At 46.4% G+C, this 25,111-nt stretch overlaps 1 protein-coding gene across 3 annotated transcripts in view; it reads right to left on the minus strand.

Moving 5' to 3' along the window:
• Nucleotides 1-16,367, minus strand: part of RPS4X (ribosomal protein S4 X-linked) — a 32,228-nt gene extending 15,861 nt beyond the window's left edge. The window contains exons 1-8 of one of the 3 annotated variants that reach the window (XM_081080871.1): nucleotides 16,312-16,367; nucleotides 15,536-15,613; nucleotides 14,922-15,102; nucleotides 14,654-14,751; nucleotides 13,274-13,445; nucleotides 12,372-12,529; nucleotides 11,806-11,919; nucleotides 11,389-11,621 (exon numbers count right to left, since the gene is read on the minus strand). In XM_081080871.1, coding sequence (XP_080936997.1) covers nucleotides 11,818-11,919; nucleotides 12,372-12,529; nucleotides 13,274-13,445; nucleotides 14,654-14,751; nucleotides 14,922-15,102; nucleotides 15,536-15,613; nucleotides 16,312-16,314 — 792 coding nt within the window. In that variant the 5' untranslated portion in view covers nucleotides 16,315-16,367 and the 3' untranslated portion in view covers nucleotides 11,389-11,621; nucleotides 11,806-11,817. Of the gene's footprint in view, nucleotides 1-11,388; nucleotides 11,622-11,754; nucleotides 11,920-12,371; nucleotides 12,530-13,273; nucleotides 13,446-14,653; nucleotides 14,752-14,921; nucleotides 15,103-15,535; nucleotides 15,614-16,311 lie in introns of those variants that run through there. The other 2 variants (XM_081080872.1, XM_081080870.1) reach the window with 2 other exon arrangements.
• Nucleotides 16,368-25,111: the final 8,744 nt, after the last annotated feature.

Raw genomic sequence — 25,111 nt, forward strand, 5'->3', positions numbered from 1 at the left:
ATGAAATAAAAAGCAAACGCCTTCCCCTGCCCACTCTGCCTCTTTCTCCCCTTTCTAGTTCATCCTCCACCCCACAGCCAGGGTGAGTTTTTTTAAAGCAAATATAGGTGTCTCTTCCCTGCCCAAAACTCTTCAATGACTCTATTTCTCTTAGAATTAAGTCTAAATTCCTATTTACATCTGATGAGGTGTGGTGCTTGCTATTAGGCAAGCCATTTTCCAGGATGGGTTCTGGAGTCTATATCAAACCTTGATCCTGATGCCAGATGGGCCACCAATGTGACTTTTGCTATACTCCTTAACCTCTCTAACCTGCAAATTCCTTTCATTTGTAAAGTAGGTTTGTTGTGAGGCTGAGAGGAGATAGTGCATGTAATGTTCTGCAAGGAAGCAGTTGAATCATTCACTTCAAGTTAGACCTTATGATTATAAAGGTATTGGTACCAGCCACAGAAATTATTATTTATTTAATCAACTGATGAATCATTGTGAATAATATTATGTATCTTGTTATGTTGTATTGTATATTATTATTATATTAATTTGGATTTTATGGTTATCACTCCAGCCTCACCTCTCACAACCCTCCCCATCTGTCTTCTCTAGACTTTCATTACCACACACTCAAGCCCCCACCCCAGCTGTCTTACTCTCTGTCCCTGAAAAGTTTTTCTCTCCCTATCCTCTGATTTCTCTAGCCCCTTTTTGTATTGCTAAGTCCCTTTCATTATGGGCTCAGGCATCAATTCCTCTGGAAAGCCTTTCAAACCCTCCCCCAGATCACTGTAGATGTCTCTTCTACAGGCTCCCAGAGCACCCTGTGCTTCCTTTCTAGAGCTTCTATCACACCACATTTGTAATTATTTACTTGTCAGACTTGTGGATCAGGCCATCATCATGGCAAGGAACTCTGTCTTATTCATCACTTTATTCCCAGCTTTTAGCACTATTGGACCCATAGTAGTTGGCCAATAAATGTTTGCTGAATGAACAAGAGACTAACCTGGCACCAATCCTCTCTACCAATCCCCCACCCCCTGAGCCAAAACTCTTCAAAGCTAAAAGCTGCTGAGCACAGAATCAGACTGAACCAAAGCCAGAAGGTTGACCACCTGGTCACTGCAAGAACTTTCTGTCATTGCCTTAGAGATATTTCTGTCTTTGGTTTCACAACCCCCTCACTCTGTGTGGGCTTAGTGAAGGTGTGTGCATTGGGGGTGGGAGGGAAAGGCATATTGATTCACTTGCCTGAATTTCATTTTTGTCTTCTGTAAAGTGCCGAATAAGGCCCACTTGGTGGAGTCACCTTGGAGAGTCACTGAGGTGGCACATGGAGATGCTTTGTAAACTGCAAAGGTCTGCATGTCACACCTGATGATGGTCAAACACAGAAATTGTGTTGCTCTTTGGCTCAACTCCTTCCAAGACCCCATATAGACAAGGGCCCTCCTGCTTATACAGCATTATCTCTAGCAACCTGGTTACAATTGATTGACATTATCGCTTTCTTGATATTTGGCAGATTCCTAGCCTGTGGCAATATGCTGGTCACCATAGAGACCTGAGAAGCACCCTTGTGCATTGGTACCACATTTACAAACCAACATTTAAAGTGGATTATTTTTCAGATGGCTGATCTCATCATTCAATGTTGATTTTATTAGTTCCAATTTCAGAAGGTGACATTTTCTGACCTTGTCCCATTAAGCAAAAGCAAAAACTATAGTTTTTTTGGGGGGGAGGGGGAGTGAAAAAGTACAAGATGTGCTTGGGGAATGGTGAGGAAAGAAGACATATGGAGAGGAGATTTTGTAAGGGAACTACAGGATATACCTCTTATTTATTCATTTACTCACTTGTTTAGCATCCGCAATGTGCCAGTAACTGGGCTAGCTACTGGGCATATAGTGGCGAGCAAGATTAGCCTCATGGACCTCATACTCTTTTGGGGAAGACAGACAATTAAATAGACAATTTTAATACAGTGCATAAAAATCTATGATGGGAAAACAGGGAAATGGAGTGCTATGGGCCCCTAACCTTCCCAGAGGTTTCTCAAAGAAAGCAACATCTCAGCTGAGACATAAAGGATGAGTGAGAGTCAGCTAGAAAATGTAGGGGAGGGGTCGAGCAGGGGATGGAGTGGAAAAAAAGTTCCTGGAAGAAAATAGTATCCAAAGAGTATGAAGAGAGGTGGGAACAGGGTAAATATGAGGACCTAAAAGAAAATCAGAGACTATAGAAACAGAAGCACTGTGGGAGAGAAAGGGACTGGAAAATGATGAACTCTATTTGGGAAATGCTGAATTTGACATGTCTGGGGACCATCCAAGAGATGTCCAGGTGACTATGTGGGTCTGACATCCCAGAAAGAAGTCCTGGCAAATAGAGACCTGGAGTTGGGAGCTGCTGTGTTGTCCTTCTATTGAGAGGATGGCTTAGCACCAGACTGGGGAGAACTTGCAGGATAGCAGAGGAATTTCGACCTGATTCTACAGACAGTGCATTTGAACAAGACATTTTGGAGACATGACACAATTTGAGTTGGGTTTTAGGGGGTTGGGCTGCAGTGTGTAGAGGGGAGACTTGGGTGGGAGCATGCTGGAACTGGCTTATACCAGCTCATGGGAACCAATTGTTAACTTTTCAGGAATATTCTCAGCCACTTGTTCAAATCAGCCATAATGAAATATGTAAGCTATTAAATATTTAAATTATTTAAAAAATAACAATAGACTTAAAATTAAGGAAATTATATTAAATACAAAGGTAATAAGTAAATACTAAAAACTCATCGCTCCCTAATTATTTTACTACTAGAGGCCGGGTGCACAAAAATTTGTGCACTTGGGGGGGAGGGGGGGGTCCCTCAGCCCGGCCTGTGCCCTCTCACAGTCTGGGACCCCTCGGGAGATCATGCCCTGCTGGCTTAGGCCTGCTCTCGGGTGGCAGAGGGCAGGCCCAATCCCTAGGTGCAGCCCCTGGTTGGGCTCAAAGCAGGGCTGATTGGGGAGTTGGGGCGCCGTCCCCTGTCAGCACAGAGCAGAGCGGATCAAGATGTTGTGATGCCACCCTCAGTCACGCTCAGGGTAGGGCCGATTGGGGGGTTGGGGCGCCGCCTCCTGTCATGTACAGAGCAGGGCGGATTGGGAGGTTGCAATGTCATGCTCAGGGTAGGGCCGATTGGGGGGTTGGGGCACCGCCCCCTGTCACACTCAAGGCAGGGTCAATGGGGAGGTTGCGGTGCCACCCCCTGTCATGCACAGAGCAGGGCCAATCAGGGGGTTGGGGCGCTGCCCCCTGTCATGCACAGAGCAGGGCCCATCAGGGGAGTTGAGGAGCTCCCCCCGTCATGCACAGAGCAGGGCCGATCAGGGGGTTGAGGAGCTCCCCCCTGTCAATCACAGAGTAGGGCCAATAGGGGAGTTGGGGCACCGCCTCCTGTCACACTCAGGGCAGGGCAGATCAGGGGGTTGGGGCGCCGCCCTCTATCACCCAGAGAGCAGGGCCGATCAGGGGTTGTGGCGCTGCCACTGACACACTCAGGGCAGGGCCGATGAGGAGGTTATGGCTCTACCCCGTCACACACAGAGCAGGGTCCGTGGGGGGTAGGGGGGTTGGTGTGCTGCACCCTGTCACACACAGAGCTGGGCCGATGAGGGGGTTGAGGCACCGCACGCTGTCACACACAGAGCCACAGGGCGATCAGTGGGTTGGGGAGCTCCCCCCTATCAGGCACAGAGCAGGGCCGATCAGGGGGTTGGGGCGCCTTCCCCTGTCACGAACAGAGCAGGGTGGATAGGGAGGTTTTGGCCCCGCCCCCTGTCACACACAGAGCCACAGGGTGATCAGGGGGTTTGGGCGCTGCCCCCTGTCACGCTGATCCCGGTGCCGGGAGGCCTCACGGCTCTGCTGATCCCAGTGCTGGGAGGCCTCGTGGCTCTGCTGATCCCGGTGCTGGGAGGCATATTACCCGTTTACTATATAGGATAGAGGCCTGGTGCATGGCTGGGGCTGGCTGGTTTGCCCTGAAGGGTGTCCTGTATCAGGGTGAGGGTCCCCACTGGGGTGCCTGGCCAGCCTGAGTGAGGGGATGATGGTTGTTTGCAGCTGGTCACACACCCTTCAGCGTGGGGGTCCCCACTGGGGTGCCTGGCCAGTCTGGGTGAGGGGCTGAGGGCTGTTTTCAGGCCGACTGAAGCTCCCAACTGCTCCTTGTTTTCTTTTTTTCTTTTATTCTGGGCCAGCTTTAGCTCTGGCTCCAGCTCTGAGGCCTCTGCTGCTGAAAGAAGGTATCTGGTTTGTTTGGGTTCTATAATCGAAACAATGTATAACTCCAGCTCTGAGATCCCGGGCTCACTGAAAGCAGGTTTCTGGGGTTTTATTTAGCTTCTATATTTGTTACAATGTTTCTTAAACTGCAAGCTCAGAGGCCGGCAGTGGCAGGCGGGGAACATTGGAGTCCTCCGTCACTGAAGCAAGCAAGCCTCATGTTAGTTTCAAGCTGCCTGGCTGCCGGCCACCATCTTGGCTGGCAGTTAATTTGCATATCTCGCTGATTAGCCAATGGGAAGGGTAGCGGTCATACGCTAATTACCATGTTTCTTTTTTATTAGATGGGACTAGAGGCCCAGTGCACAAAAATTTGTGCACTCGGGTGGGCGGGCAGGGTCCCTCAGCCCGGCCTGTGCCTTCTCGCAGTCTGGGACCCCTCGGGAGATAACGACCTGCTGGCTTAGGCCTGCTCCCGGGTGGCAGAGGGCAGGCCTAATCCCTAGGTGCAGCCCCTGGTTGGGCTCAGAGCAGTGCCGACTGGGGAGTTGGGGCGCCACCCCCTGCTGCCCCCTGTCATGCACAGAGCAGGGCGGATTGGGAGGTTGCGATGCCACCCTCAGTCATGCTCAGGGTAGGACCGACTGGGGGGCTGGGGCACTGCCCCCTGTCACACTCAAGGCAGGGTCGATGGGGAGGTTGTGGCGCCACCCCCTGTCCCGCACAGAGCAGGGCCCATCAGGGGGATTGGGGCTCTGTACCCTGTCATGCACAGAGCAGGGCCAATCAGGGGGTTGGGGAGCTGCCCCCTGTCACGCACAGAGCAGGGCCCATCAGGGGGTTGGGGCTTTGTACCCTGTCATGCACAGAGCAGGGCCAATCATGGGGTTGGGGCGCTGCCCCCTGTCACGCACAGAGCAGGGCCCATCCGGGGGTTGGGGCGCCACCCTCTATCACCCACAGAGCAGGGTCGATCAGGGGGTTGGGGCGCTGCCACTCTCACACTCAGGGCAGGGCCAATGGGGAGGTAATGGCTCTACCCCGTCACACACAGAGCAGGGCCCGTGGGGGGCGGGGGGTTGGGGCGCCGCAACCTGTCACACACAGAGCTGCAGGGCAATCAGAGTGTTGGGGAGCTCACCCCTATTGGGCTCAGAGCAGGGCTGATCAGGGGGTTGGGGTGCCTTCTCCTGTCATGAACAGAGCAGGGTGGATCGGGAGGTTGTGGCCTCGCCCCCTGTCACACACAGAGCCGCAGGGCGCTCAGGGGGTTTGGGCGCTGCCCCATCACGCTGATCCCGGTGCTGGGAGGCCTCGTGGCTCCGCTGATCCCAGTGCTGGGAGGCATATTACCCTTTTACTATATAGGGTAGAGGCCTGGTGCACGGGTGGGGGCCGGCTGGTTTGCCCTGAAAGGTGTCCTGGATCAGGGTAGGGGTCCCCACTGGGGTGCCTGGCCAGCCTGGGTGAGGGGATGATGGCTGTGTGCAGCTGGTCACACACCCTTCAGGATGGGGGTCCCCACTGGGGTGCCTGGCCAGCCTGGGTGAGGGGATGATGGCTGTTTGCAGTTGGTCACACACCCTTCAGGGTGGGGTCCCCACTGGGGTGCCTGGCCAGTCTGGGTGAGGGGCTGAGGGCTATTTTTAGGCTGGCGGGTGACTGAAGCTCCCAACCACTCCTTTTTTTCTTTTTTTTTATTCTGGGCCAGCTTTAGCTTTGAGGCTTGGCTCCAGCTCTTAGGCCTCCGCTGCTGAAAGTAGGTTTCTGGCCTTTGATTACAATGTTGCGATCCTGCTGGCTGAAGCCCTGCAACTAAAGCAGGTTTCTGGGGTTTTGTTTAGCTTCTATATTTGTTACATAGTTGCTTAGAGTTGCAGCTCAGAGGCCTGCAGCGGCCGGCGGGGAATGTTGGAGTCCTCCATCACTGAAGCAAGCAAGCCTCATGTTCACTTTAAGCTGCCTGGCTGCCGGCCGCCATCTTGGCTGGCAGTTAATTTGCATATTGCCCTGATTAGCCCGTGGGAAGGGTAGCGGTCGTATGCTAATTACCATGTTTCTCTTTTATTAGATAGGATTAGCTATGAGCATGAAATTATTTAGACCTATTGCATCTGGGTGGTAGAAATGCTATATAATGGTGTGCTCTTCCCAGCTCCCGGTTTAGTGACATCATGGCATAGCTTGCAGTGGGCCATGGAAATTTGTAAACACTACAGATCAGCACTTGATGGTTTTGTCTATTGTCTAGAATTAAGGAAGTGATGGAGAAAATGTTCTTAGAAGTGTCTTACAACCGTTACAGTGTGAGTAGTACAAAAAATTAAGGAAATATTCTTTTAGTATTAAAAAACTATTATCCAACTCAGCAAAACAATTGCTCAAATCATTGACAAACAAGTGAAGTTCTAAATACAGCCTTGTTTCACTTTTGCCCTATTTGTTAATGCAAACAAAAATATCAATGAACATTCTTGTCAGAACCACATAACCATAGGATATAAGAAGTTGGCAAAAATCAATAAAAGCATTCTGTGACAATCAATTGGCTATATGGAATTCACAGTAAAGAGTATTGCCTAGTTTATTATTATATATAAGTTGTGTTATATATCCTTTATATCAGAATTTATACTAAACCTATACAGACACACACACACACACATTTTTCCCAAGGAGCTAGTTGTTAACCATTTATCAGCACATCACTGATTACACATGTTCACTACTACTAGAAAAGCTAAGAAAAATACATGAGCATATCCCTAGAAAGGCCCCAGGAATAAACTGAAAAGCTGTTGACTCTTGGGAAGTTTCTTCTTTCTGTTATTATTATTATTATTATTATTATTATTATTGTTATTATTATTAGGCTGTTGGTTGTCTCCTGGGAACATTCTTTGTTCTTCTTATTTATTGTTCAAACAGTACAACATTCTCAAAAGTCAGAATGGTAGAGAAGATCAGCCCATTAACTTCTGCCTGTGCAGAGCAAAACTTTTCATTCTCTCTTTGGGCTTTAGGATTGACCTTCGGATCTGGAGAATTTTCCAGGCCCAACAACCTGAGGCAGATGAATAGATTACCCTGATTCAGGATGGAAAAGTCATAGTGAAAAGAAAGCATCTTTCCTGAGATCTAGTTTATACCCAAGGTAACATGGAAATTAACTCCTTAGGTGGAGCCTCTGAAAGCTAGCACTTGCCATCTCTTGGCACCAGGCAACTCAAGGTCATGCCTGCAACTTACTTTCAAAGGGTTCAGAAAAATAGGTGTGTGTGTGTGTTCATGTCTACACAGAGAAATAAAGCCATTATGGAATCTAGCTGATGTCTATATAGGTATTCATCATTCTACTCTTTTGACTTTTCTGTATATTTGAAAATGTTCATACTATAAGCTACATGTCTTACAAAAGGAGTCAGTGCAAGGAGCTTAGACAGGAGAGTACCTCTCATGTTCAAGAAACAGCAGGAGGCCAGTGTGGCTGGAACAGATTGAACTGGGGTAGAGTAGTAATAGATTAGGTCAGAGGCCAGATTGTGGGGGCCTCATAGGGCCTCGTGATCACTGTGGGTTTTAGTCTGAGTGAGACAGGAGCCATCAGGAGCTCTACGCAGTGACTAGACCTGACTTACACACTTTAAACAGGATGCATCTGGCTGTTAGGTTGAGACTGTATGGGGGCAAGGATGAAAGCCAGATCAGCCAGTGGCGAATATTCTAATCCAGCAATTTTCAACCGGTGTGCCACAATAATTTTTAAAACATGCAACACCTGACTATTTAGTCAGGGGCACTGATCTCTTTTCCCTTAGATCGGTGGTTCTCAACCTTGGCTGCACATTAGAATCACCTGGGAATCTTTTTAAAATCCTGATTTCTGGGCCTCATCCTCCGGAAATTCTTTTTCTTTGTTACTAATGTTGTGGCCTCACCCCATAACAAAGAAACAGAATTTTCAGAGGATGAGGCCCAGAACTCAAGATTTTAAAAAGATTCCCAGGTGATTCTAATGTGCCGCCAAGGTTGAGAACCACTGCTTTAGATTGTCAAATAAGAATATGACAACAGCCAACATAACCATGGCTGCCGGTATGAATGCTGTCTTGAACTATATAGTTCCATCTTATTGGTCACATCACATAATTAGGTTGTGTCTGACTGGTTAATTCTTGGTACCAGAAATCCTTATATTCCAGTATAGGCACCTGATTTTTAAAGAAAATGTTTTTATTGATTTCAGAAAGAGGAAGATATAAACATCAATGATGAGAATCATCTATCAGCTGCCTCCTGTTGGGGATCGAGCCTGACCAGGAATCCAAATGATCTCCTGGTTCATAGGTCAATGCTCAACCATTGAGCCACCCCAGCCGGGCTGGGCACCTGATTTTTAAAAGAGTAAAAACGGTAGGTAATTAATCTTTTTTGTAAATCAATCAAAGTTACACCCCTTTTTTGGGTTAGATCAGCAAAAAATATACATTTTTAGTGTACCACAGAATTTTAATTAGTTTGTGTGCTACAAGATGAAAAAGACTTAAAATTGCTACTCTATTCTACAATATAGACAAGAGTTGTTTGGCAGCTCAGACCAAGGTGGTAGCCCATGCAGGCAATAAGTGGTCCAAATTTATTTGGGAGGAAGGTCAGACAGCATACTATTTGCTTCTTTTAGAAGTTTATTATGAAAAATATCAAACACATATAGAACCCCATTGTACCCATTACCCATTTTTAACATTATCAGTACATGGACAATTTTGTTTCACTGATCTTCATCACCCACTAGATCAGTGGTTCTCAACCTTCCTAATGCCGTAACCCTTTAATACAGTTCCTTATGTTGTGGTGACCCCCAACCATAAAATTATTTTTGTTGCTACTTCATAACTGTAATTTTGCTACTGTAAACAATATGTAATTATATATGTGTTTTCCAATGGTCTTAGGTGACCCCTGTGAAAGGGTCGTTCGACCCCCAAAGGGGTCACGACCCACAGGTTAAGAACCGCTGCACTAGATTATCTTAAAAGCAAATTCCAGATTGCTTCTCATTTCTTCTGCAAATCTTTCAGTATGTATCTCTGAAAGATGACTGATTACACAGAAAATTAATAATTTCTAAATACCACCAAATATGGATTCTACATATATTTTGAAGGTAAAGCCAAGAGGATTTCCTAATAAAGGTATATTTGGAGCATGATAAAAGGAAACAAGTCAAGGACATGTCCAGTGTTTGGCCTGCGTAACTGGTAAAATGGAATTTGCCATGACAGATGATTGGATAGATTGGCATTGATCAGGGAGCAGTGGGATGGATATCACTTTCTGTGGTTTAGCAACGAGAACACAGGATTTGGATATTAAAAAATCAAGATGGGCCCTGTGGTTGGATGGCTCAGCTGACTGGAGAGTTCTTCCATACATCTGAAAAGGTTGTAGATTCCATCCCTGATCCAGGTGCATACGAGAGGCAAGCAATTGATATTTCTATTTCTCTCTCTTCCTCTAAAAATCAATGAAAACATTTCCTTGGATGAGAATTAAAATAAAAAAAAATCAAGATGTCAGTTGTGAACTATGAAGTACAGAAGTCCTAGATGTTTGTATTCTTGTTCTTTCAAAGTTGTGTTGCCCGGATGGGAACATGAGGCCGCCCTACCAAGTTCTGCTTGTTTCATTTTGGGACGTCTGCCTCCTTGCTGAGATGATCCGTAACGTCTGTTAAGACTTCATGAATCAAATTGGAAGCCTTGAAAAGCCCTACAAAGAGCTATTTTATTTGGAAACTTGTAGCTCATTCCAATGATACAGGCCACTTTGGCTGAGTCTGTTGACATGATCTGGTGTTAGAATGTCAACTATTCCCACACTGGGGTTAGTTGCTAATAAACAATTTGTGCGGCTTAAAAAAATTAAAACAAATTTAAAATGTCTTAAAAAAATTATGGTGATGTGAGGAAACTGCAGCTGAACACACTAGTTCCCATTATGTAAGATGGCCGGCCTATCAGTATTCAGGAAAAAACCGCACTTGTGGAACCAAGTTGGAAGCCTCATTCCCATTTGCTTTGGTTCCTTAGCCGAGACTTAGAACCTATAAAGTGCAGCCAAGGTGGGTGCAAGAGAACCCACCAACATTCAGGGACCCTAGTACTTGGACTTTTCAGCCTCACTTGCCCATTCCTCAAGGGGGCACCAATTTACTTCTAACCGTGAAACTCACAATGGCCTGAAGGCGTAAGATTCCACTCTCTGCTTCTACTTAAGCGGAGGTCCTGAGGCCCCTGCCAGTGGTGATTTGGAGTTTGCAATTTGTCAAACAGGAAGAGTCCTGTGTGGCCAAATCTGGGCTTGAGACTCCTGGATATGCCTCCTTTAGATGACTGATTTGGATGATGTTCAGTTATTCCAGACCAGTATTCTGCCACTCTTGACTCAGGCAGGGGCCAAGCCAGTTCCTCAGCAGGCCTCTTCTCTGAACCACAGGCCGGGGAACCAGGGATGACCATTAGACACTCCCAGTTACATATAGTGATTTGGCACAGACGCATCATGCATGCCTCAGATGGAGAAATATGTCCAAGTTTTTCAACCCCAAACCTGTCACGGTGGGATGATTTAGGACAGCGGTTCTCAACCTGTGGGTTGCGACCCCTTTGGGGGTCGAACGACCCTTTCACAGGGGTCCCCTAAGACCATCCTGCATATCAGATATTTACATTACGATTCATAACAGTAGCAACATTACAGTTATGAAGTAGCAACGAAAGTAATTTTATGGTTGGGTCACAACATGAGGAACTAACTTAAAGGGCCAGAAGGTTGAGAACCACTGATTTAGGAAGCCTACATAGATTGTAGCAAATAATGACATTAAATGAATGTGAAGGTTGGGAAGCCTGGCTATGGGAGACAAAGGTGCTTTTGGTTTTTGCAAGACATGCTTTATAGTGTAATGGGAATAATTGCTGGTTGAGAAGGCTAACAGCAAAAGGCAAAATAATTTTTGGAGAAGACCCAGGGCTTGAGATGAACAGGTATAGGACCTGGCACCTTACAGCAGGGGCACTTTTGGGGTTTGGCAGTCAAGTCCCACCTGACATTACAGGGTCAAGAAAGCAGGAACAAGTTTATTTTCCACACACTTTCTGTTTTGCAGAGACCTGAGGTTGGAGTTGAGGACAGCAGTGGCAGGAAGACCAGAGATAAAGGAAGGCACTGATTTTCTTTTAATGTCAAGAAGACTTAACAGGGTAGACAAGGTCTTGGCCAAGTCAAGGGCTGCTATTCCTTCTTTGTCAGGTGTGTTCTCCTTCCCATCACCACCCAAGCCCAGCCTGTAACAGACACAGGAAGGTAAATAGAATGTCTGAAAAATTCCATCTGCTTTACATGTTATAAAGTAGAATAGCAGGAAACTAAATTAAAAAAATAAAGAACCCAACCCTTTCATACCAAAAAGGCAATTAATCATGCTGTATTATCTTTAATTAAGTAGAAAGACTTTTCCAATCATGTCACCTAGAGCTCATTTCAGCCACTGCTCTGTTTGGCCGCCAGTCTCTTGTCTCTCTCTTCAGCAATGGTGAGGCGGATACCCTTTCCACGGGGTAAGGAAATCCATGGTTTGTTTCCCTGAAGGAGAAAACAAGAATCAAAACCTGCTATACACCAACTCCATTAGCAGTTCAGCACATTTATCATGTCATTTAAACGAACAGAAGCCTGCGTGTGAAAGCATTTAGCAACAGCCAAGAAGTCTTCAGACACTTGGATGCTGGTTTTTCAGAAACATTCACTACTTGGAGCCATTCCCCTAAACCTGCTGCCCATATATGTAAATGCAAAAACTACAAGGCTGATGATCACCATTGGCACTTTTTACCAACCAAGGTGATCAGCCTTCCCGCTGCTTCTGCAACACTAAAAAAGCACAGGTCTGCCCAGCCCCACTCTATGTGAGCCCTATCCCAGAAGAAGCTTCACACTAGGTTATGCACAGCCAGTCCGTCAGGAGCTGCAATCCCAGCAGTACCTGCATTTACAGGTTTTCCTTAGACTGGAGAAAAGGGAAACCCAAGACTTACTTTGCCAATTACAAAAATGTTGGAGAGCCGGGTGGCAAAACTGTTGCCATTGGCATCTTTCACATGAACTACGTCAAAAGAACCAGGATGCCTCTCCCTGTTGGTGATTATGCCAATTCTTCCCAGGTTAGCACCGCCGGTCACCATGCACAAGTTACCTAGGCAAGAAGGAATAATCTGCTATTACAACTGAGTGTATTACATGACAGACAGGTGTAAGTTCATTAATCCCCTCTCTCATTCAAATTTACTCCTGTGGATCTGTTACCCAAGCCAGGCCTGTTAAGATTTCTCCCATCCCTCCTACACACCTAACAAATGTGAACTCTACTGCACCCACCTTGCCAGGTCCAAACTATGTCTTGCCTAGACTATGCTGTTCTTCCAAGGCACAATGACAGCATTAACAAGAGCTCTTGTTACAAAGAGGCTGGCTTGCTTTTTCACCAGACTTACCTGCCCACCCCTCAAGCTGTTTCCACGGATAGGGGAATTTGAGACATCTAGAACAGGGCTGAGAATATGCTATGCCAGACTTCACCTCAGCCATCCAGAATATTCTGAGCATTTGGGCCTTAGAGTAGCTACACTCTCCAGTTTCCCTTACTACAACAAAGGACATCTAGCTTCTGTTGCTAACTAGGTGCATGGGAATCACCTGGAAGATTCAAACGAAAACTCTGTACCTAGGCCCTGTGCAAGTGATGACTGATGAAATGTAATTAATAAAAAAATTTTAAAAAAGGGGTGGGGGGAGAGAAAAGCAAAGAACAGCTCCTGCAGGGAAGATGGCACAGAAGGGATAAATGGTGATGGAAAAAATAAAACAAAACAAAAAACCTAAACAGCTCTTATAGCTGGGCTTTCAAGAGAATGCCCAGGTAGTGTAGAGGCTTGCTTACCAGTGTCAAACTTGATGAAATCAGTAATTTTGCCTGTCTCCAAATCAATCTGAATGGTGTCGTTCACCTTGATGAGGGGATCAGGGTAGCGGATGGTGCGAGCATCATGGGTTACCAGATGAGGGATTCCTTTTGTGCCCACAAAGATCTTCCTCACTTTGCACAACTTGTACTAGAAACACACAAAGGTTAGCTTCATTTAGTCTAGTGCACATGCACTATGCTCCACAGTGGACAAAAAGGTTCTTTCAAAGCCACAAACTGCCAGGTTGAAAATGCAATTAGCAAGCCAAAGGCATCAGCTCTACATAGGAAGTGCTGGTTTCCTGAACGACAGCAGAATGGGTCCTTGACTTTTCTTGCCACCCTCCACAAATTTATCTTGTACATTGCCCCCCTCTCTAGGCTAATGTCACAGTGGGATTTTCCTTGTAGCAGCACATCACCCCATGTTAAAATCCAAGGCACGAAGGCACCATAAATCCTAATTCCTCCATGGAGTGGGCTGATCACCCTCCTTTCCCCAGGCTGTTGAAGCCTCATGGAGCCCCTGAATTCTTCCCTCGCCATTCCTAAAAAGTGCCTCTTAGTGGCTCCCTGTGCATCACAACTGAGTGTCTCAAGAACTGCAATTGCATTAGAAGTTAATCCAATCAACAAATACCTCACAAAATGTTTCAGCTTTGGATTTATCATTCCCTGACATTTTAAACTAAATCAAATCACCCCAATGTCATGAACATACCCTCCAGCCTGCCAATAACAAGGCAGCTAAGGAAGTTAGGAGTTGAATCACACACATCAACCTTCATTTACAGCCAATAATTCAAGAAACCATAAACCTTTGTGTAAACCATCACAACAAATTTCATAAAACAACCAATGTCTATAATCTTTTTTCAAGCTATCTCAAAATAGTGCCCAAGGATTTCCAGTCTCCTCCATTAACACCTTTCCCCTTCCAGAGTAATGGAGATATGACAAAGGGCCAACTGGATTGGACTAGATATTGGTTTTCTAGTCCTTTATCCTTAGAGGACCCTTATTTTAGGTAGTCATAAATCCTTGCCTTTAAAAAAGACAACCAGGAAGTCACAGTTCAACTGGAATTTATCTCTGTTGTAAAAAAAAAAAAATCTGTTAACTTAAAATGGGGGTCAGTTATTAGACATCCAGCAACAGACTGCTATACAGCTATTAGAAATGCTTTTAAAAACACAACAGGAAATTGCATATATGATAGAATTTAACCAAATTGTTAACTGGACATTTCCAGATACAAGGTTTTAAGTAATCTTAATTTACCTATCTCACCCCAATAGACCAGCCCATGTACCTAAGTAATTTTACTGAATGAAAACCCAGTCTGCTTGCACTCACCTTGGCCTCCTCAGGAGTAATACGATGAACTGCAAAGCGGCCCTTAGTGTCATAGATCAGGCGGAAGTTCTCTCCAGTCTTGTCAATGCTGATGACATCTGATATCAAACAGTAACTAAGGTTACTATAGTGACCCCACTATCCCATGTTGCATAACTATACCACAATAAGAAAAAATGAAATGCTTCCCATTTAAAACAACATGGATTCCTAAGGCTAATGATGAGAGCTACTTAATGTTTTAAGGAGCCAAGTACTAACCACTTACCCATAAAACCAGCAGGGTAGGTTATATCGGTTCGGACCTTGCCATCAATCTTAATAAACCGCTGCATGCAGATCTTCTTTACTTCATCTCCTGTTAGAGCATACTTAAGTCTGTTCCTTAAGAAAATGATGAGAGGGAGACATTCTCTCAGCTTGTGGGGACCGGTAGATGGCCGAGGAGCCTGTGAAATGATTTTAAAAAACACCCTCTCAAGCTATTGTTGGGATTCACACAAATCCACCTTCCAAATCCTGAGATCCATTACCTAGACACCAGACTGTCCATCAACCCCCCTCCAATTTAGGTCAACAAGAGGTATTTAAAGCTTACACTATTCCATACCTTAAAATTTTACAATATTTCCCCCCCTTCAAAGGACCAGGCCTGTTAAGTACATGTGAGTCCTGAGTCCATGTAAGTGTACTATGTGGTATGTGGAATAAATGAGGTACAGAAATCTTATGGGAGGCACTGCAAGAAACATTATGAATACAGCAATCAAGGATGTCTGACATAAAGGAACGTAATAGTATAAAATGTGTCCCTTAAATTATGTCAATTGTATCTCAGTAAAACTGTCCCTTGAAACACAATTACAATATAATGATACTTACAAACACACCAGTCAGTTTATCCAGCATCCAATGCTTTGGAGCTGCTACACGCTTCAGATGCTTCTTGGGACCACGAGCCTGAGGAAGAGTTTTGTAAGTATTTTCATGTTACTGCTTAAAAGTGTGTCTGCTTCTCTAAGCTTTTACTTTTTCTAGGACACTATACTGGTGAAACGGACAGGGGTTGAACTTCTTGGCACACAGCCAGCCGGCAACAGAAATGTGGACCAGGACCCAATCTGTGCTTCTACTTGTTGATCAAATATAAGTTTTCCCAACACGAGCGTCTGGTGGCGATGAATCTGACCTCAGCACAACCACGTGCCAACAGCTGCTTCCCTTCACCCCAAAGCCAAAAGCCAACACTGGCTTTCACTTTAAAATGCGGAAGCCTATTGAATGCTGTGTACAGATGCTTACTGGCCTCAGTTCGCAAAGTAAGGCCGTGTCAAAAAGACAATGACGAAGAAAATCCTTTTCTGCCAGTTGCAGCTGCTGCCCACCAGCCCTGGCCCTCCAGGTCCCGGCCTGATTAGAAAGCCGCTCTTCCCAGCGGGGGAAGTATGCGTGGCCCGCCAGAGACCAAGGCCTTCCCGTCAGAGCCACCTATCACCTCCTCCCTCGCTCTCCAGCCCGCCTGGGCCAACCCTGCAGGCCAAACCCCGTTTGCCTCCGCCCGGGCACTCCCTGAGGGGGCCCCAAAACTCCGGACAGTCCTGGCCCTGGGAGGATGGAGGCTGATGGTATCCCAAGAGCTCGCAAAAAAGTTGTCTTACCATGGCTGCGCTAGGCAAAGAAAGAGGACCGCCTCTTTCCGGTGCACCAAGAAAAAAGGGTCGGAGGCTGCGCGCGCCGACCTTGGATGCTCCGCCCACCCTGGATGCTCCGCCCACCCCACTCTTTCAAGGGGAGCAGGAACTATCTTGCCACCTGCTGGTGGGAGGTCATAGATCTGGAGCTTGGGAAGGGCCGCTGAAAAAGGGCGTTTCCAAAAAGCAATCTCCTCCCTCCCTTTCCCTCCCTTCCTCCTCCTCTGAGGCACCTGATTCTGTGTTAGGTGCTAGAAATGCCAAGATGAGCTAGGCCAGTGGTTCTCAACCTTCTGGCCCTTTAAATACAGTTCCTCATGTTGTGACCCAACCATAAAATTATTTTCGTTGCTACTTCATAACTGTAATGTTGCTACTGTTATGAATCGTAATGTAAATATCTGATATGCAGGATGGTCTTAGGCCACCCCTATGAAAGGGTCGTGACCCACTGCCAAAGGAGTCGAGACACATAGGTTGAGAACCGCTGAGCTAGCAAACTTCCTGCCTTCTAGTAGAATGCAAAGCGAGGCTACTTTAAGGTCCACATACACATGATTGTACAAGCAATAGAATGCATTTTAATTAATATTTAATATTATTTCTTTTTTAAATAATATTTTTATTGATTTCAGAGAGGAAGGGAGAGGGAGAGGGAGAGAGAGATGGAAGCATCAATGATGAGAGAGAATCATTGATCAGCTGCCTTTATCACGCCCCACACTGGGGATCGAGTCTGAAACCTGGGCATGTGCCCTGACAGGGAATCGAACCATGACCTGGTCATAGGTTGATCCTCAATCAGTGAGCCACGCCAGCAGGGCTAATATTATTTCTTAAACATATTTGGTCTGCCTCTTCTTCCCAGTTCTCTAGACCAGCCGGTCTGCCCATACTATAAGTTTGGAAGAATCAACATTTTATTCAATCTCTCTTGCTTCTCTGCAGATTGCCGAGAGGGTGAAAGGGTAGGAACTCTCTTTGAACCTTGGTGTCCTGCCCCTGCTTCCTATACAACACACTTGGCACTTATAAAATCTCAGGGAAGAGAGGGGACATTAGAGACCATCCGGTTATTTAACTAAAACTCAGTCTATCATGTGATTTCTCTACTTTGAAACTCCCTTGGCCCTCCTTCCTGGACTCCTCAGGTACTTCCCTCTGCCAGTCATCTGCTGCCTGGACATCCATTGCTCCTTTCACCCATTCCAAACTTCAAAGCTTAAGCCAATCCAAACAATTACTGCTCTGAAAAAGCTTTCTAGCTTCCTGCCTGTGGACCTGATGATTCCTCACCTTGGAATGGCTGTGGACAACTCAACCCCCTTCCTGGGCTCCTAATCTCTTCAGCCTTGGAGGTAAACACAGTTCTAGTCCCTCTGGCTCTGTGAGGCCCCAGGCCCCTAGGCAGGGTCAATCCTACATTCTTCTGCCCCAGAACCCTTGGTTCAAATTCCATGACAGCATTTGGCGTATTGGGCTGTAATGACTGATTTCCTTGTCTGTCCTCCACTCGATTGTGAGTAACTCTATGACAGAACCTACCCTAATTCATCTGAGCAGGTCCTTTGCTACCTAACAGAGAGCTTGGCATTGTGTCCAGCACTTGGTAAATACTTGTTAAATGAATAAATTGAGCCGAAACCGGTTTGGCTCAGTGGATAGAGCGTCGGCCTGCGGACTGAAAAGGTCCCAGGTTCGATTCTGGTCAAGGGCATGTACCTGGGTTGCGGGCATATCCCCAGTAGGAGATGTGCAGGAGGCAGCTGATCGATGTTTCTCTCTCATCGATGTTCCTAACTCTCTATCTCTCTCCCTTCCTCTCTGTAAAAAATCAATAAAATATATATTTTTTAAAAAATGAATAAATTGAGTTAACATTCAACTCATTGTGCCAGGCCTTCTAGCCTGTTCCTGAACTCCTCCCACCATGGGGACAAGCTCCTAACTCAGGAGGTTCTGTTTTATATGTTGCTGTCTCTGCCTTCCACTCTACCCTTCAGTAGTCTGCAGAGAAGCAAGAAAGAGAAATATTGTTAGCATTTCTCAACCAGACAGTATTAACTAAGAGGGCAAGGACTCTTTGTCTAGAACCAGGTCCATAGTCAAGCATACTATAAATGATTATTCAAAGGAACAGATAATTGATTGGAGCTGAAGATTAGTGAGAGAGTGGAGATGGTGAGACAATGGAAGGTGAATTCTGAAGTTTTCAGTCTTGAGGGCACTGGGAAGATGGTGGTACTGCTAACAGAAGTGATGAGAGTTGATTTGGGAGTGAGGAATAACCACAGGACTTCCAGCTAGACAGGATAAGAGAAATGGCTGCTCAGAGCTGCAGATATTACTTAATCAATATCACACAGCCAATTAAGAATGGGGGTTGGGTGGGGGGTTGGTTTCTTTGTCTCCCAGGTCAGTGGTTTGTGTTTGTACCACAGCTTATCAAAGGACTTGATGAAATCAAAGCACCCATTTCAGTATATTTTTCCTCTGTCAGCTTGCATTTAAGCACAAATGACATTTTAACAACAATAAATGGAATCTGGAAAGAGCTAAGAAAATCACAAACAGTACTTCCCCAAACACCTTAAACACATCATCTGTATTCATTTGGTCCTATTCTTATTCTGATCAGTTTGTGTGTGTACATACTTTTACATAATTTTAATCCTAGCGTACAGACCATGTTCTATTCTACTTTTATTACATTACAAATACTTTCTAAGTTGCTACATAAGCTTCAGAATTAGTATTTCAACAGCTGCATCACATTCCATTAAATGGATGTCCCATCCTATCTAATAAAAGAGAAACATGCAAATTGGTGTCACTCCGCTACCCTTCCCATTGGCTAATCAGGGTGATATGCAAATTAACTGCTAGCCAAGATGGCGGCCAGCAGCCAGGCAGCTTGAAGTGATCATGAGGCTTGCTTGCTTCAGTGACGGAGGACTCCAACGTTCCCCGCCTGCCGCTGCTGGCCTCTGAGCTTGCAGTTTGAAACACTGTTACAAATATAGAAGCTAAACAAAACCCTAGAAACCTGCTTTCAGCCAGCCGGGGTCTCAGAGCTGGAGTTGAAACAGTGTTTCGATTATAGAACCCAAACAAACCAGATACCTGCTTTCAGCAGCCGAGGCCTAAGAGCTGGAGCCAAGCATCAGAGCTAAAGCTGGCCCAGAATAAAAAACAGAAAAAAAGAAAAAAAGGAGCGGTTGGGAGCTTCAGTCACCCGCCAGCCTGAAAACAGCCCTCAGCCCCTGACCCAGACTGACCAGGCACCCCAGTGGGGACCCCCACGTTGAAGGGGGTATGACCAGCTGCAAACAGCCATCATCCCCTCATCCATGCTGGCCAGGCATCCCAGTGGGGACCCCCACCCTGATCCAGGACACCCTTCAGTGCAAACCAGCTGGCCCCCACCCGTGCACCAGGCCTCTATCCTATATAGTAAAAGGGTAATATGCCTCCCAGCACCAGGATCAGCGGAGCAGCGAGGCCTCCCAGCACTGAGATCAGCGTGACAGGGGGGAGCACCCAAACCCCCTGATCGCTCTGTGTGTGACAGGGGGCAGGGCCACAACCTGCCTATCCACCCTGCTCTTTTCATGACAGGGGAAGGCACCCCAACCCCCTGATCAGCCCTGCTCTGTGCCTGATACGGGGGAGCTCCCCAACGCCCTGATTGGCCCTGCTCTGTCTGTGACAGGGTGCGGCACACCAACCCCCCCTCTCCCGCCCCCACCCACTCACACACATGGGCCCTGCTCTGTGTGTGATGGGGTAGAGACATAACCTCCCCATCAGCCCTGCCCTGAGTGTGACAGGGTGCTGTGCCCCAACCCCCTGATCTGCCCTGCTCTGTGTGTGACAGGGGGCGGTGCCCCAACTCCCCTATCGGTCCTACTCTGTGAGTGACAGGGGGGAGCTCCTCAACCCCCTGATCGGCCATGCTCTGTGACAGGGGGTGGCGCCGTATCCTCCCCATTGACCCTGCCTTGAGTGTGACAGGGGGCGGTGCCCCAACCCCCCAATCGGCCCTACCCTGAACGTGACTGAGAGTGGCATCGCAACCTCCCGATCCGCCCTGCTCTGTGCATGACAGGGGCCGGCGCCCCAACTCCCCAATCAGCCCTGCTCTGAGCCCGACCAGGGGTTGCACCTAGGGATTGGGCCTGCCCTCTGCCACCCGGGAGCAGGCCTAAGCCAGCAGGTCGTTATCTCCCGAGGGGTCCCAGACTGCAAGAGGGCATTGGGCCTCTAGTCCTAGCTAATAAAAGAGAAACATGGTAATTAGCCATAACTTCGCTACCCTTCCCATTGGCTAATCAGGGAGATATGCAAATTAACTGCCAACCAAGATGGCGGCTGGCAACCAGGCAGCTGAAGCGAACATGAACATGAGGCTTGCTTACTCCAGTGAGGGCGGAAGTCAACAGTCCCCGCCCGCCACAGCTCAGCTCTGAGCTCCGGATGAAACAATGTTGCAATTATAGAACCTAAACAAACTCCAGAAACCTGCTTTCAGCCAGCGCGGCCTCAGAGCTTAGAGTGGCCAGTGATGGCAACAGAGTTTCAATTATAGAGTCTAAACAAACCCAGGTACCTGCTGTAGCCAGCAATGGCCTCAGAGCTGGAGCCTGCTCTCAGCTCCAGTGACAGCTATAGAAGATAAATTAATCCTAGAATAAAAAAAGAAAAGAAAAAAGGAGAGGCTGGGAGCTTCAGTCGCCCACCAGCCTGAAAATAGCCCTCAGCCCTTCACCCAGACTGGCCAGGCACCCCAGTGGGGACCCCCACCCTGAAGGGGGTGTAACCAGCTGCAAACAGCCATCATCCCCTCATCCAGGCTGGCCAGGCACCCAAGTGGGACCCACACCCTGATCCGGGACACCCTTCAGGGCAAACCAGCTGGCCCCCACCCGTGCACCAGGCTTCTATCCTATATAGTAAAAGGGTAATATGGAAACTGACCCTAACAGCAGAAGGACTGGGAATGACTGATCACTATGACACACACTGACCACCAGGGGCAGACGCTCAATGCAGGAGCTGCCCCCTGGTGGTCAGTGTGCTCCCACAGGGGCAGCTTTGCTCAGCCACAAGCCAGGCTGAAGGCTGCCAGTACAGCAGTGATGGTAGGAGCCTCTCCCGCCTCCTCAGCAGCACTAAGGATGTCAGACTGCAGCTTAGGCCTGCTCCCCACTGGCAAGTGGATATCCCCTGAGGGCTCCCGGGCTGCCAGAGTGATGTCGGACTGCCAGCTTAGGCCCAATTCCCCAGGGAGAGGGCCTAAACCGGCAGGTGGTCATCACCCAAGGGGTCCCAGACTGTGAGAGGGCACAGGCCAAGCTGAGGGACCCCCCCAAGTGAACAAATTTTTGTGCACCGGGCCTTTAGTCCTATATAATAAAAGCTTAATATGCTAAGTGTCCGGTCCACCAGTCGGCCTTTCAACCAATCAAAGTGTAATATGCTAATGATATGCTAAGGCCACTCAACTGCTTGCTATGACGTGCACTGATCACCAGGGGGCAGATACTCTGATCGGTAGGTTAGCTTGCTGCTGGGGTCCAGCCAATCGGGACTGAGTGAGATGGGCTGGACATGTCCTGGAGCCCTCCTGCAGTCCCTCCCTGGCTGGCCAACCTCCCACTCCCTCCCCGGCCCCAATTGTGCACTGGTGAGGTCCCTCAGCCTGGCCCGTGCCCTCTAGCAATCTGGGACCCCTCAGGGGATGTCAGAGAGCTGGTTTCGGCCTGATGTCTAATTCGCACACCAGTCCTCTAGTAATTAATAAAAGTTCTCTATCGTTGAACACTTAGTTTTTTGCACTTTTTCTTTATTATGAATGTTGCTACAGTGAAGTTTCCTTCAGATGACTTTCCCTTCTGTCACATGATTTCTTGAGAATAAATTCATTCCTTCACCCAACCTACTCTGTGTTGAGCTCTGTAGAGATGATTAAGATCTAGTTCCTCTTCTCAAGGAATTCACATTATAATGGGAAAGGCAAGCTGGGAGGAGGGGGTAGAAGGCCAGGAGAAGCTCATTGGAAAAAACATGGTGGTGAGGAAGTTTGGAACACAGAGGGCTGCTAAATTTTAAGACCCTTGGACTTGAACATGTAGGTAGACAATGGGGAGCCATTGAAAGATTTTAAGGACAAGATCAGCTTTGTGCTTTAGAAAGATAACTCTGACTGATCCTTGTAGATGGTTTGAAGGAAGTGTGAGTGGCTTGGACGAGATGGGTCAGGGCTATTTAAGCAATACAAGCAAGAAACAGAAGGGTGAAACCCAGGTCTGTGACTGTGGGGTCCGGAGGAGAGGGCAGATTCAAAAGACATTGCAGATGGAGTATTGCCAGGATCTGACTGGAAGTGATGGATGTGCAGGGGTGAAGGACACATAGGTAATTAGGATGATTCCTGAGTTTCTGGCTTGATGACTCAGTGGTACACTCACTGGGAACAAGGAGGGGGCCTGTCTGGTGTGAGATATGGGGTTGAGAAATGGGAATAGCCTACTGGAGATGTCTTATAGATACAGGTCTGAACTCAGGTGCATGATCTGAGCTAGAGACTCACACTGGGGAGAACTAGTGCATCTGTGTCTAATCCATAGGAGTGGTTGGCAGTAACTGTTAGAAAGGGCACACTATGTTGAGTCTGAACACTTTGATAGCAACAAGAGTGTATTGCCAAAAACCTTTCTCAGAGAATCCTTGCAAATTTACTATACTCGTCCCAGTCTGGTAACTGCTTCTCTTTAACTTGTATTATGTTGTTTTAATTTGTACTTTAAGAAATCACTAGTGAGGTTGAACATTTTGCCATATGTTTGTTTAGTTCGATTTCCTTTTGTGTGAAGTATCTCTGTCCATTTATCTTTGAGGGACATGTTTTCTGATTGACTTGCATGACTGCTTTGTAGAAGTTCATTGTTTGTCATACTTGAAGAAGATATTTTTACCAATTGGTTATTTTTCTTTTGGTTATATTTTTCTATGTACAAAGTTTCAAATTTTTATATAGCCAAATCTGTAATTTCCTGTCAACTCAGAGCTTAGAACTACCATCAGTTTAAAGATCGCTAAATATTAAACTCTATTTACTAACATTTAACTCTTTATCAACGTTGGGTTGATAAAGATAAATAGAATAGATAGGTAGACAGAAAAAAATTATTTTTTGTAGAGAACGGCTATAGGTTTAAGCCTCTGACTGACCTGTTGGCAAAGCCACAAACAGGTCCCAGCTTAGAGGGCACAGTCCCCTTAGCATAATTAGGCTTGACCTTATGACTCCCTAGATCTTATCTGGGAAGCTAATGGGCTGTGGGAGATGTAGCAAGTGCTGCCAAAGCAAGTGAAACTCACAAGAACATTGTAACTATGGTGACCACTACCTTGTTTACCTCTGGCTATAAAATAAAGGCTCAGTTTGCTGTCTGGGTCTCTCTATGTGGCCTCAGCCAGGCACAGGAGATCCACCTAGACCCAGCTTATTCTCTTTGTCTGTCTTTTCTACATCCTTCGCTGCTCCTCCCAGGCTTGGCCAAACCCTTGGCTGAGCTGGCCTGGCACAATTTTTCCTTAAATGGCTAACTGATTTGAATGATATTTTCTTTCACTGTTGTTTTGTAAGAACTGCTTTAGCACATGATAAATGAAATCATATAGGACATAGTTCTATTTCTGTAAGTGTGGGCATTGGAGGTGGAATCTATGGTGAATAGAGGACTGAGACGTACATCCCCAGCATCTTATCCTGGGTTACCAGAGAGAAGGTAATGGTTCATGGTCGTAAGTCATACCATGGCAGTCCAAGCTCCTCACACCCTATCTAAGGAGTAGCCCTTCATGCCTCATATTCCCCGATCAACTTATTGTCAGCAATCAATGAACCAGCATAGTCTAATCTCCCATTTCTCACATAGTTGGGAGACAGTGAGGCAAAATGGAAAGAGCACAATTTGAGCCTGTCTCTATGTGCCCTTGAGCAAGTGGCTTCACCTCCCTGAACCACAGATTACTCATCTGTAAAATAGGGATAACAATATTTACTCCTCTGTTTGTTGTAAGGATCAGAGGTGATGTATGAAATGCATAAAACATAGTAGTGACTCAATAAAAATCAATAGATTAGTGCTCTAATTCCCTCTTGGTCTCTCTGACTACTCCCTCCTTATTTTTTAAAAAGCGTTATTGAAGAATAATTGATATACAATATATGGCACATATTTGAAGCACACAGTTTGACTAATTATGATGTTTGTACACACCCAACAAAACCATCACCACAGCTAAGATAATGAACATGTCCTTCATTTCCAAAAGTTTCCTCATGTCCCTTTATAATTCCTTACTCCAGCTCCTTCACCTACATTCCAGGCAACCACTGATCTGCCTTCTGTGGCTGTCGATTCATTTGCATTTTCTAGAATTTTAAATAATGGAAATTTTATAGTATTTTTACTCATTTTTGTCTATCATCTTTCACTGAGCATAATTGTTTGAGATTCATCCATGTTGTTGCATGTATCAATTGCTTATTCTTTCTATTGCTGAGTAGTACTTCATGGTATGGATCTACTACAATTAATTTATCCATTCCCCTGTGGGTAGTCATTTGGGCTGCTTCCAGTTTAAGCGATTACAGATAAAGCTGCTATGAACATTTCTATACAAGTCTTCTTATGGACAAATGTTTTCATTTCTCTTGGCAAATACCTATGAGCGGAATTACTCGGTCACATGGTAA

The sequence above is a fragment of the Myotis nattereri genome, assembly GCF_964212035.1.
Source record: "Myotis nattereri genome assembly, chromosome: X".
Classification (NCBI taxonomy): Eukaryota; Metazoa; Chordata; class Mammalia; order Chiroptera; family Vespertilionidae; genus Myotis; species Myotis nattereri.